The sequence below is a fragment of the Arctopsyche grandis genome, chromosome 4, assembly GCF_051622035.1.
Source record: "Arctopsyche grandis isolate Sample6627 chromosome 4, ASM5162203v2, whole genome shotgun sequence".
Classification (NCBI taxonomy): domain Eukaryota; kingdom Metazoa; phylum Arthropoda; class Insecta; order Trichoptera; family Hydropsychidae; genus Arctopsyche; species Arctopsyche grandis.
This window is the reverse complement of record NC_135358.1, coordinates 27,188,550-27,203,349: the sequence shown is the minus strand read 5'-3', so window position 1 is coordinate 27,203,349 and position 14,800 is coordinate 27,188,550. Positions and strand designations below refer to the sequence as shown.

At 32.0% G+C, this 14,800-nt stretch overlaps 1 protein-coding gene across 2 annotated transcripts in view; it reads left to right on the top strand.

Annotated features, from left to right (window-relative positions):
- Positions 1-14,389, top strand: part of shg (DE-cadherin) — a 239,519-nt gene extending 225,130 nt beyond the window's left edge. For both annotated transcript variants that reach the window (XM_077429790.1, XM_077429789.1), the window contains 9 exons: positions 2,067-2,267; positions 2,343-2,562; positions 2,637-2,855; positions 2,934-3,158; positions 3,239-3,369; positions 3,862-3,997; positions 4,695-4,883; positions 11,895-12,062; positions 12,137-14,389. In XM_077429790.1, the coding sequence (XP_077285916.1) occupies positions 2,067-2,267; positions 2,343-2,562; positions 2,637-2,855; positions 2,934-3,158; positions 3,239-3,369; positions 3,862-3,997; positions 4,695-4,883; positions 11,895-12,062; positions 12,137-12,273 (1,626 nt within the window). In that variant the 3' untranslated portion in view covers positions 12,274-14,389. The remainder of the gene's footprint in view (positions 1-2,066; positions 2,268-2,342; positions 2,563-2,636; positions 2,856-2,933; positions 3,159-3,238; positions 3,370-3,861; positions 3,998-4,694; positions 4,884-11,894; positions 12,063-12,136) is intronic.
- Positions 14,390-14,800: the final 411 nt, after the last annotated feature.

Genomic DNA, 14,800 nt, shown 5'->3' with positions numbered 1-14,800 from the left:
AACTGATATTAGCGACCTCAAAGCAACATGTGAATTTAACAGTTCAAAGATTATTGAGGCCGAAAGTAGGATAAGTGCAGTAGAGGATAAAGTGAAAGACATCGAGTCACTTCAGAATATTGTTGATGTATTACAAAATAAAATCGCAAGCAATGAACAGAGATTAAGGCTCAACAATGTTGAAATAAAAGGAATCCCTTGTAAAAATAATGAAAACGTCTTTAATATTTTTGACTCGATCTCCAAAACTGTAAATTGTAATATTCCAAAATCAGAAATTAATTATATCACAAGAGTTCCCACCCGCACTTCGGATAAACTACTTGTAGTGAGCTTCATCAATAGATATATTAAAGAAGACTTTGTTGCGACTACCCGTAAACACAAGAATCTCACAGTTAATGATATAGGTGTTGGTGTTGATAATACCAAAATCTACATAAATGATCAATTAACCATTGCCAATAAACAACTTTTGACCAAAACAAAATCCTATGCTAAAGATAAGGGGTTTCAATACGTCTGGGTAAGAAATTCAAACATACTTTTAAGAAAAAACTCCACTTCAAAGATTCTACACATAAAGACTTTGGACGACCTCAAAAAGATTATATAAATATTTTTTCAATGAATAAGCAATCAATTCTAATTTTTTATTTATATTTTTCTTACCTTCTCTTTTGTGTGATAATTATATTTACCGATCCTGTTATTCTCTTCTCTATATTTTATATCTACATTTCTTACTTTATTTTTTACTGTATTTTCCACCATATTTTTTACTATATTTTCACTTTTATTAATAATAATTATTTTAATATAAATATTATTATCAAAGAATATACACTAACTAATTCCATATTTTATTTTACTAATACTTATTTCAATTCAATTGCCATCATCAATAATTGTTGTTTGATAATTGATTCTATATCTTCATTTATAATTACATATACTTGTACATGCAATTACATTTTTTACTGTAATTTCTTCCATACTTTTTGCTCTATTTATAACTATAGTTTCACTTCTATTATTGATTATTGTCTTAATATTAATATTATTGTTAAAGAATATAAACTGGTTAATTCCATATTTCACTTTGTTAATATATGTTCAGATTCATTTACTACCATCAATGATTATTATTTGAACAATAGTTCTATATCTTTGTTTATAATTATTGATGCATGTTCATTTGTATACATATGTCTATGCTTACCTACGCATGTAGGCTTATACGTCTATCTTTACGCACTCTATCAATTCTGCCCATATATTATGGTTTTTGTTTTCATTATTAATTATTGGTTCTTTCTTATATTTCTAAACGCACTTTATTTTCAATTCTATCGTCAATTGTCATCTAAATCATTGTTTATTATTATATTATGAACAAATACTTCCCAAAAAACTATATAATTCGCTTTATTAATTTTATTTTAACTCAATTGGTATCACGAGTGATGGTTTGCTCGGTAATTCCGTATCGCTTCTATGGATGCAAGTATGTATGTGTATATTTATATTCATATACACATAACTGCTGATATTTATGCTTCTGGATATCTACACGTCTATCACTACGTACTCATCAACTGCCAATTCTATTTACGTTTTACAATTTATCTTATTTTTATTACATTGCTATATTTTATTCTGTGTACTTTCCATGTTCCTTATTTCCATGTACTTTATTTTCCTACTCTTTTCTTATTTTAAATGTTTGAGCTTTTCTTTTTTTTACCTATATGTGAAAATTATTAATGGTTTACTTAACATAATTATATTTTTTTTACTATCAATCTATGTAACTTAATAAACTGTAAATTTTCCAAATAAATAAATAAATAAATAAATAAATAAATAATCCTTTTATTGCCTCGAAGTCGTAAAATTCACAAGCGTTCCGTTTTATGTGACTGCTGGTGTATGTACATATATATGGTTCACATTCGAAAATGGTACTATCGAGTACGCAGGTGTTTGCGCTTTACAGGCGTAAGCCTTTCAGCGCCGTTATTAATATGGGGCTTTGCCAATACTAATATTGATCGCTTTTACAGGGATTGAGTAAGAAAGATGTCCTCAGACAGAAATTGTCGTTAATTTTCAATACCAGTCTGGATAATGTGGACGTTTTCACCGTTTATTCTCATAACTCTGCCACACACGATCGTACGTTAGACGTGAGATTTTCAGCTCACGGCTCACCCTATTACGCAGCTGAAAAATTGAACTCTCTGGCGTCCAATAATCAAAATGAGGTATTTAATTCAAAAAATATTATTTTATTCTGTTTTTTATTATTATTTTTTAAATATACTTTTTTCTGTTTTTAGTTGGAGTCACTTTTAAATATGCAAATTTATATGATAAGTATAGATGAGTGCATTATTGAAAAGCTCAAGTGTAAAACGGGCTCGTGCAGAAATAAGCTGGTCAAATCGAACGTTCCTCTATCCGTTTATACGAATTTGACTAGTTTTGTTGGAGTTTCGGCTACTGTCGACGTTGATTGCTCTTGCAAAAATGTCCAAATCTTAGAGTGCTTCAATGGAGGTACGTGACGTTAAATCCGTTCGACGGTAATCGAGTTAGCGTGTTTGTTTATGTTTTTATTTTTATTATTAAAGGAACTCCATTTTCTGATCGTTGTGAGTGTCCCGAGGGATTGACGGGCCCTCGTTGCGAGATAACTTCAGTCGGTTTTCACGGAGACGGTTGGGCATTATATCCAACTGTCCCTTCGTGTGAAGAGAGTTTTCTATCTTTAAGAATAACGCCGGGTATTTCCGACGGATTGATTTTCTACCTGGGTCCTCTGGTACATAACGAGCTATTGAACGTTCAAGGTATTCATTTCTTCAACTCGTTATGAGACATACGTCAAAAATTTTGTATGTTTTATATGCGTGTGGTTTTATTTGTAGATTTCATGTCATTGGAGTTGATCAAAGGATATCCTGTCCTATTGATAAATTATGGTTCAGGCACTACTAGAATAGAACACAAGCATGTCAAAGTCGACGATGGTCAGTCGCATTTAATTGAAATTTCATTTGTTAAAACAAGTATTGAAATGTTTGTCGATCAATGCAAGATGTCGTCTTGTATGAACTTAGCTGCACCTACCGGACTCAACGAATTCCTCAATGGTATGGTTTTAAGCATATTATTTGTTTTTATTGATTTTATTGATCAATTATAATTATACATATTTTTTTGTTTGCAACAGTCAACGGACCTCTTCAACTTGGCGGTGCTAATGTTAATTTGGAGAGATTGGGACACTTATATGGATGGAAATATGTACCTACGAATGCAGGTTTCGTCGGATGTATCTCCAACTTAACATTCAACGATGAAGTGAGTACACTTTTACAATATGAAGGATAAAATAAGTTTAGTAGTAGTTGATTTTTTTATAGTTGGATTTTAATTATGACTGTACGAGTATATGAATGAAAATAGTGTGTATGAATTGAAAGTATAAGCTTTAAATATCGATAAGGGATTGAAATAAATAATCGAGTATTTTAAATTGTGATTAAAATTGGGTGGAGTGACCTCTAACCATCAGTGGACGCTGAAAGACTGATGATACATATTTTAAATGATTACTCGTATAATTTGCGGCATTAAGTGATGCTAAGCGTAATTGCGTGACATGTGAACATTCATTACCATAATATAGGCACGAGTATACGTAAAAGCAATGTGTAATCACGTCCTATTTACCTTATGTCATGCACATACGTAATTTGAATAATAGTATGCATGGTTATCAGTGACACCCCCCATATGTATTACAGACGTTTTACAATGATTGATTGAATTAATTTGTTTCTATTTTTGTAGACCTACAACCTGGGACAGCCGAGTGACTCTAAGAACATAGACTCGCTATGTCAGACCAGCATGGCTAAGGCGGTTTCTTTTGGAATTGACACCAACTTCCTCGTCGCCATACTCGTATGTGTCGCCATTTTGTTGAGTGAGTAATTTTTGGTATTTTCTTGTTAGAATGATTTTTTTCTAGTTCATTGTCCGGTCGAGTGATTTCGATAAGTCTGCGAAGTTCCTTTGAGAAGTTCTCCCATATATAAAAACATCTTGAACAATTCCGGAATAGGGAAACTCAATATTGGGCTGGTTCAAAAGAAAGATGTCCGGAATAGGATCGGAGTCGTTCTGTCAAGGGGTTTCATGTTCGCCGTTCCTCTTTGCGATATTTGAGAAACTTTAGTAGGAAAAAAACATACGTATGCGAATCAGGCTACGGAATTTAAGATCGGCGATCGTTCGATTTTTCGATTTTTTTTTATATTAGTGTATGTATGTATGTTAGTAGGTGTATGACGTGTTGGTTGTGGGGCGTTTAATAGGTTTTCGAAAACTTTTCAAAAACTTTTATTATCCAAGTCCCCGGGCAAATACCCAGAACTGCTACGCTCGAGGCCGCATTAGCATATCGATTTTCAATTTGTTTTGTTTTCCGGTGAATCTGTTCTTTGCGGAAAAAAATCTGCGTTTGATTAGCTATTTCGTAATATTGGCATTTCAAAAGAACGTTTTTTTTTTTAAATATGCGTATAAAAGGAATATAGGTTAATCCTTTCGTTTGTTAGGTACGCTTTCGTTGTGGCGCGAGTGTTTTCATGAATTTTAAATTTATTTTTTTATTTTCACAGTATTGTTGTTGGCTGTCGTCGTTCATAAAAGAAGGTCGGAAGGTTGGCCCGAGAAGGAGTTTGACGACATAAGAGAGAACATCATCAATTATGAGGACGAAGGTGGCGGCGAAGGGGATGCTGGGTACGACCTGCAAGTCTTGCGCAAAATGTACGACCCTCCAGAAAAGGACCAACTACAAACACTCGGTAAGTGGACATGCTATGTCGCAGATTTATTTATTTTTATATTTTTAGGCGAGTCATTGACAACTTTTTATACCCGTATATATATATATATATATATATATGTATGTTTTATTTTTACAATTGTATACATACATATGTATAAATACTCAACTTTGGATTTATGTACATATGTATGTATGTATATGTATGTTTACATATATAGTTACTCAATCATGACAATTATTTTAATGCCTGCGTCTAGTGTTGTATTCAGGGCTGTGGAGTCGAATTCGGAGTCGTTAAAAATCTATTGATTCTGATTTCGCATTTATCATTCATTTATTTGTATTGTTTTACTGTTAAATTTGTATTTTACTGCTTTATCTAGTTTTAATATATGAAAGGATAATGTGTCAATTTTCGTCACCACATGTTCAATGGATAAAATCTTTATCGACATAATGTTCATGTCCATTACAGAATGTTCACAGACAAAGAGTTTTTTTCCGTGAATGATTTGTTGTGACCAGGGATGTGGAGTGGGAGCATTTCAAAGGGAGTCGTAGTCGTAAAAATTCAACCGATTCCGACTCCTTTTTTTATTATTATTTTTAATTTACACTATTACGGTATGCGTCAACTAGAGTGTCCAATTTTGTTGAAGTAAAACCAAAATTGAAATTTTATTGAAAATTCAGAATTGAAAATCATGAATTTAAAGCAAATTATGAATAAAATCGTCGAATTGCACATATTTTAATGTGTTCTTATCAAAACCGATTGTTCCCTCCTTCCTATACTTAATTCTCTCATTTTTTAAAATTAAATTGAGTTGTAGGTGTATGAAATTCATACAAATGAATGTACTTACATTTTTTATACCAATTTCATTATCAATAAATCAATAAATTGATTTACATGTAAATTTTTAGTGATTTCTTTAATTCCATTATTTTTTTTATATTTAAAAATAATCGCTATTATTCTTATTGCTTAATAATTTTATACGTTGCCGAGAAAAGTCGATCGTACTAAAATCTTTTAAATTGGAGTCGGAGTCAAAGTCGGTAAATTTTGAAGCGACTCCACAGCCCCGCTTGTATGCGATCCTAGACAAAAAATTCACAGATAAAATGTTCATAAGCAAAAAGTTCATAGAGAAAAAACTTTTTCATAATATCCCAATTATCCGTTGGTTTTACCATACATAGATTGAGTTTTTTTCTTTGGCTAAGTATTTCAATATTTTTTCGTATGTGGCATAGTTGCGGCTTTGCATATATAAAGTGTGTTTATTTATATTTTCGATTTAGTAAGTTTTGTCGGTTGATGTGCGATATAAATCCTGGTATTTTTCCGGATTCGCTTAGCGAACGATTAAGCGCTTAGCCGTGCCACGATTTCGGAAAACAAATTAAGATTTCTTTTTAACGCGATTGTAGGATAGGGTGGGTATTTTCGGAAGGGCTTTAATTATCCGCTATCGACTCGATTGGCCGCCGATAATTTGAAATTGTTGTTGTTGCATGATATCCGGTTATTCGAGTCGAATTTTCCAGCCGGAAGGCTTTTCCGCGCGCCGATCGACTTACTCAGATTGTGTCCGAATACCGTCGCCGCTAAATCGCCTCGATGAAAATTAATTATTACAATGTACCTACCCGATTTTTTTTATATCGCCACGCACTTGCGAAACTATACTTTTTTCCTTCATTATTTATGGTTACGAAAATATCGAAATTTGTACATAGTACATACTGATACATATATATATAGTCACCGGACCCAGAAGGTGCCGCGTATTGTTCAAAGGTTGTAAATGCATTGTTAAAGGTTTGCCGAACCTTTTTTACAAAGGATTTACAACAATGGAACAATGGATAGCACTGTGACTATCCTACCTCTACATATATACATACATATGCGCAATGGAATTCAGTTGAAATATTTATAAACGGTATGTATGTGCCGTTTTTGTTCAAAATCTTTACACATTCCAGTCGGATTGTGTAAAGATTTTATTATATCCAAATAGTCCTTATTATTTTTCTTCTTTATTCCTGTTTTTAATATTTATCTTTTTTATAAATGTCTTGCGTCGTTTTATCGACGCTTTTTTTCCTGGGTCTTTTTTCTGGGCCAGAATTTTTTAATGCACCAAAAATGGTTCAATATTGTCAATTACTATTTTCCTACAAAGCAAGAGAGCAAAAAACCGCCCGAGTTTTTCGAATTTATTTTTCGTTAAGTATTGTAAATTAAACGTAACTCCTAAATCTTTCTATCTATATAATAAAAAATTGAATACATTTTCTTTACAATTAGGTTTGACCGTATGAATTCTTAGATCAGTATTTTTCAAATTGTGGTGATTGCTGTATTTAATTTTGTATGTAATTTGGGTCCTCTTCAAAACATCAATTCTCATTAAACGAACTCTCCGTTTCTATACTTGTCTCGTTGGCTTGGTACTAGGAATAAGTATATGAAAAATTTTTAATTAAATAAATTCATACATACATAAATATGGAGCTGTAATAAACATAAATTATCAATATCATTCAAAATTGATGACAAATTATATTCAAGTAAAGAAACGGAGAGGTCATTTAACGAGAATTGGTGAAAACAGGCCAACAAGAGAAATATACATACATATACATATATGCCACGCGAGAAAAATCCTTCAATTTCAATATCTAGGGATTTGAAATCTTTTCTGAATACTATTATTTTGGAATATTATCAACCTATTCCTTGGAAAAAGTCAAGCTGTAAACCATCGAAATATACATATGTATATGTTTATCGATATTTTGTATAAAAATATGCTTGTATGATATCTATGAATGGAAATTTGAAACTCAATCTTTCAAATATCACTTTTATTTTGTTATAAAGTTTGGAGGATTTAATGAAAAACACACGTTGTGGTTACGGCCTTTTAATGAAGTTTAATTAAAAATACGGCCCACAGTGAGTAAACTGTTGTAATGGTCATTTCAATTTACATTTGTACGATTTAAATCAACTATATTTGGCATTCATTTGTTGCGAAGGTTTTATTTATAATATTATGTACTATATACATATATATGTATGTAGGTACAAAGTCGCCGTCACAAAGTAATAAATTTTCGAACAAAGCAACAGGTTCATAATTTTTTTTTTAATTTTTAAGAAATTAACAATTTTAAGAATCGGGTGGAATATAGATACATATGTATGTACATACATTTATTTATTTAAGTTTAAGTTTGGACCATGGTGGCATTACAGGAGTCCCAAATGCGTCACAATAGTCAAAAGAATACAGAAAGATGAGAAAAGTAAACATATATTTATATACATACATATATACAAAGGCAAAAAAATAACATTAATACAAAAACAATAGCTTTATAATAATAGAAGATAAAGTAAAAATATCAAATAATAAAATACGAAGTAGGGAATGTCTTGCACCTATAGCCAGCACCAATATATGTATAAGAACCAGCCGCAAATACAAAACATCACTGCCCAAATTGAAGAGAGAAAATCAAAATTCCACTCATACATCACATTAAATTATGAAAATAATGAGCGCAGGTTACCAGACAAATAGTGGATAGTGGAGACTAGTGGTCGATCGTTTAGACTAGTGGTCGGTCGACTCCAGGTCGATCGTTTTCTATCAGAGTTTGCCAATATATCTGATTGTCATTGAAACAGTTCCAACAAATTGGCAACCTTACCCATATTCTTGCTTACCCAAGTCTCGAATTACACTGAATTGTTATATACACATGTATATGTATACTCGAATTACAACTAAATTGTTCCTTGTAATTACACCGAATTACACTGAATTACTCGAATTACATTGAAATTTTCAACAATCTCGAATTACACTGAATTGTATATGTATAAAAATGCTGCAAATTCCTGCAGTTCCTGACTAGGAAAGTGCATTGGGGTTACCTGTTAGGCTTACTGGTATAAATTAAAAATAAATAAATACATATACTACATACATATGTATGTATGTATATACGAAAAAGGAAGAAAGGTATTTAATGAGTTAAAAATGTACTCGTATTTTTTTCAACAGTAAGGCGTTGCTGCGGCTAATACGCCGCAAAATAGAATTATAGCGTTCCTTTTCGAGGTTTTTCTTTCTTTTTTTTTTGTATTTATTATACGTAGGTATTATTTTATACGCTTGACTAAATTTATTCGACCTTTCCAAAAGTGGCGTGCCCGGCCCGGCCCGTATTGACTATCCGGCGTCGCTAATAACTTCCGTAAATTTCGCAGGAAGCAGGCGAAACGGCGCCGCGCTATAAATATTAATAATGCGCCCGGGAAAAGGCCGGTCCGGTGTCGAATAACAACATTTTGGGAAACTGTGGGGAAACGACGACTGCGAAAAGCGCGTGCTTCGGTTTGTTTCCGTCCTCTAAAAGCTCACGGTTAAATCGAACCGGAAAAAAAGCCTCCTCGAAATCGCGAGAGCTTTCGCGTGTCGATGCCGGATTTCGGCCACATGCCCCTTTCCCGATACTTTTCCAACACAATGGGTATTACTGTCGAATGAATTTTCAGATTTAAACTAGCCGTTGTTACTTTCTAGTCTGCTCGATATCGATCCATGTACATATGTATTTTAATTGGACAACTTGTTACCTTTTGCGCGGCTATCTCGGTGCACCCCCCCCCACTATTTATATATATATATATATATATATATATATATATATATATATATATATATATATATATATATATATATATATATATATATACATACATACATACATATATACAATATATGTATTGTTGGTAATTTGTAGAGGTTCTAGTTACACCACTGTACTCGCTTTATTAGTGCCGTGTCTGAATGTGTATTAACTGCAGTGATAACTTTCTCCGTGTGTTCGATTCCAATGATGGTACAGATTCCACGCGGGACGAATTACTGCTGAGTCTGTACTTACATACATACATACATAGGTGGTTTTCCCAGGTTGTGTTTGTATATAATTCGGTTATAGAACTGTCGATGAATGCAGAAGTTTGAACCTACGTGGTTAATTGAAAGTCAATTCAAACGATGAATTTCGTCTCTTATGTACAATACATGCATCAGTTTTTTCCAAACTGCATATTCGCTTTAAAATTTTTGAATCAACACCCGTTCGGCTCTATCTGTTTGTGCTTTAAAACATTCATTTTTTTTGTTGCTAAATGATGATTAGTTGTATGTATGTAAAAGTTACACAATAACCACCCTTAAGCCCATTATACCAATTATTTTTGTCGAAATTGGGGGTTCACCGATGAATTATATGTCTTTAACACTGGCCGCACTGTGATGGATACCGAGTGACCAAGACCTATATTTTATATTTATTTCTCCAAATATACTGCAGGGTTTTCATATTTTGTGTATATCTCATAAAAACCTCTATGATTCGCATTATGTTATTACGAAATAAAAAAAGCCCCTTGTATACGAGCCTCATAGATGTAAGGGAGAGGGGGAATTCAGCACGTCGCGCTCAACGGTCAATGTAAGAATAATATCCGCCTTGGAATGCCTCTGCTTCAGCCGTTTTTTTTTAATTACTTGTATCTTATATTATTCGACGTTTAATACACGATAAAATATTTTTTATTGCTAAATAACTATACTTATGCACACATTTTTATGCACACATAAACACACATTTTTAACTGTACGCTTGGCGTCCAGCACAGTGGCTAGCGGATTTTTTTTAACACAGGCAAAAATTTAAGCGTAAAAGTATGCTATGAGTAAAGGATGGATACTCATTAGGGAAACCTCAAAATCTAAAAAAAAAAAATTCTATGATGTCAACAAGTTTAAATTTTTTTCCTCTCTTGCTTTCAACACTGTTAGAATGTGTATTGTGTTTTGAGATTGCCCTAATGTGTATTCACTCTTTAGTTATGAGTTTAAGAAGCACTACTCTATATTAAAAAAGAAACGTAGACTAGTGGGTAGCTTATAATGTTTCAAGCAGACTGGTCATGGGTTCGAGTCCCACTAGAGTCCGGCTGCTGGCCAGACCTTGGTTTGTGACTCCAGGTCGATCGTTTCCTTTCAGAGTCTGCCAATTTTTCTGATTTTCATCGAAACTGTTCCCGTAAATAGGCATTTCCTTTCCAATATTTTTATTGCAAATCTCAAGTTATTCAGCGTCTTGAGGTTCGCCAATTTATATAATAAAAATGCTGCAAAATTTTCTCCATAGATGTCACTGTGGATGATGTTTGTATGAATTCGCATTGTATAAAAATGCGTGTATTATTTTATTGTATCTGTATTTGTACACTCGTCGCTTTGGAGCGATCTACATATAAAGGCGAGTGTACATGTTTGAATGAAATAAAATATAAATATATCTATCAGTGGCGTGCGCTGAAATTCTCTATCTTTTTGTCGTACAGCCTTACTTAATGTGCACGAGCAGGATACAAGAGGAACAGGCTGTTCCTCTTGTATCCCGTTCGTGCACATTAAGTAAGACTGTACGGCAAAAAGAGAGAGAATTTCAGCGCACGCCACTGATATCTATACATATAAGAAGACCTTAAGAGGGCTGGACCCCAGCGCCTTGTCTATACAAATGTATTAGACTTCTCCCTTCCTCAATTATGGCACTAAAGAAAATATTTTTTAATATGCTATTTATATCCACCATAGGCATGTTTCTATTTTTATTTTTATTTTTTTTATTAATTAAAAAATCAAATAAATCAACAATCAATTGATCAAAAAAATAGAAACCTCCCTATGGTGGATATCCATAGCATATTAAAAAATAATTGCTCTAGTGCCATAATTGAGGAAGGGAGAAGTCTAATACGTTTGTATGGACAAGGCGCTGGGGTCCAGCCCTCTTAAGACATTGTCATAGTGAGATGAATTGGATCTGTATGGTTGGTTTCTGCTAGTTTAATACGATTTGTTTACTCGTGTGCCAGTTTAAGACTATTCGCTGATGATTTGTTTTAATCGTTTAGCTCCGACGATGACTGACGCCATGATGCCCGGCGATATATCCGGATTCCTTGACGACAAGAAGCATGTGATAGATCGAGATCCGGACACGAATCCGTTCGACGATGTGCGCCATTACGCGTACGAAGGCGACGGCAACACCACCGGGTCGTTATCATCCCTTGCCAGTTGTGAGTATCCATTGTATTATATTTTTGGGTTGTTGTGGCCGTGTGGATGGGTTTGACTGAGATTGTGTTCGCAGGTACGGATGAGGGTGACCTGAAGTTCAACTACTTGTCGTCGTTCGGGCCGCGATTCCGCAAGTTAGCCGATATGTATGGGGAGGTGCCTTCAGACGAGGACGAGAGCCAAGCCCCAGGTGAGGAGAGCTGGTGCTAGTGGAGTCTGACCAAGCCCCATGTGTAGCCTTCATATGCAGCCATCCAAAAATGAACGTGTTCTGGACCGTGCCCAACGGATCAAGCCGCGATACGTGACTAATCGACCAAGTGTACTTTTATATGTCAAAAAATATGAATGTGTGAACGCTAATGTTACCCCCGACTGATTACGAAAAAAAACTTTTATCAAAAATAATAAAAAATCCCCACAGAAGACCTGCCGTGAAAAATCCGTATTTCAAGTCAATTTATAAAATATAGACGGAGGTCTTATCGTGCTAAAAAAACTAGTATTATTGACGACTATGGACATTCAACAAATTGTTTTCGTTTCGTGTAATTCGCTTTTACTCCGCGGACTAACTGAGTAAAGTTAAATCTATCGAAGATGTATAAATTAATGCAGTTTTATATATTGTAACTTAAAAAAATGAAAATAATAGACTGACTAAATATAGCGGGCTGTTATCGTATAATCTTTATAAAATATAGTAACTTTCGTTACGGTGATCACACAAGATGTGTTTTTTTTTTGAATAAACGATGTTTTTTTCTTTAGGAGAAACGACGATTCATCATTTGACGTGTTGCATAAGTTATCAACATGCACAACTAATATAATTACTGAATGTGTATTTGTAATTTGTAAATTTATATATGTGTATGTGTGCGAGTTGATGTGTGAATGAGTAAGTGAGTTTGCAATTATAAACAGAAAAAAAAAATAGCACCACTTTGTGACAAGATTAATAAATCACTGTATCATTACATATAAAACGTATAATTTTTGTGGAATCATCGTACGTGTCCATGTATATGAGTGTGCTAAAAGATTGTAAATTATTAGTTTGTTTTTTAAGTTTGCCATGTATACTTTATATATCTTTTTTGTATCGGATTGGCTGCTATTTATAAAAGTGATATAATTGTTATGCATTTTTGAAGAAAAAAAAATTTAAATTATCACTGTGCATCATTCAATTTAGAAGTATTATTTTGTATTTTTTTGATATGTTTATTGTTCAGTTTTTTTTTTGTATTTACTTTGCATTCCATTCTGTTATCGATTTTTTTTTATAAATGTTTATAAAAATTTTATACACCAAATCTCGTCCATTTGTTCGTTTTTGAGACTTAGTGGAATTTGAGACTTAAATATTGTTTTGATTTTTCCATATTGATTGTAGTATAATTGAACGTGATTTAAATTATGTGTACGATAATTTATGTGGATATAAATTTTTGATTCTTTTGATAAAAAAAAAGGTTTTGTAAATGTAATTATATGTATGTGTAAAATTTATTTATCATAGATGAACTTTTTTACGTATTGTTATAATAAAATGTTTTATGATCTCTAGAATCATTTCAGTTAGTAAAAAGAGGATGATTACACATGTAAGTTTTGTATTCCATAATTTCATTTTTAATACTTTAGTTTTTCTTATACATAAGTTGTAATTTTACTATGAAAAATTTTTTTTTTGTAAAAACTTTATTTTTTTTATAATAGAATTAATTAAAAACTTTTAAATTAATTTTATTTCGCTCAAATGCCATTACGTTGGGAGTAAATCCATTTTCTGTCGTTGCACTTCGTGCCATTTAATTGCGTATATTAATAATTAGCTCTTCGGAACACAAACCGAAGTACAATATAGTCATCTTACTTTACTTTAGTTTATATATTTTTTTTTTTATTTTAAGTTTTATGTAAGCAATTTGTTATCTTTCTTTTTTTTATTGATTGGACGTTTCAAACATTTTGATTCTTAAAAAACTACTATAAAACTTACTTAAGCATGTCTTAATTTATTATTTTATTTTATTTTCTTTCAAAAAATCAATTACAAAACCCTTGTATTACCAAATTTTTATTTAAAAAAAATGTGCTTAAATGTGACTACATCTTTAAACCCAGGAGTGCTACTATTAATTAAATAAAAATCAATTAGATTCAATCAAAATTATCAATATATATATATTTTTTAAATCATTTTTTATAAGTTCTTCAATAAGTTTTTTTTTATTTTTTCGATATTTCCCCATTTTTGTATGTTATACATAACTGATTTTTTTTCATTAAGTTCGTGAAATATAATGCTTTTATTGTTTTGTGTTTTTTTTTTTTATTTTTTCTCGAAGTGATATATAATTAATATATTATATATATAATTTTATTTTCCCACCTTATTATACATAATATCACATTTCAGTAAAAATGAAAGCTTCAAAACATTCTATTTCACTTATTAAGTTTGTATAACATATGTATGTACATATATGTATTTACATATATACACGATAACAGTTTATTTCGTCGTTTCTTTAGTACATATATACTTTAAAACACACATTCAATCAAATTTTTCATTAATTATCTTGTGCATTTTAAAAATTCATAAATTTATTATTTCTTTTAAGATAATCATAGTATTGATATTCAATATTGTGTTGTCTAAACTGACGCCTGATTTACATTGACGAATGTTTCATTTAATATTTAATTTTTCAATGTGTGTACG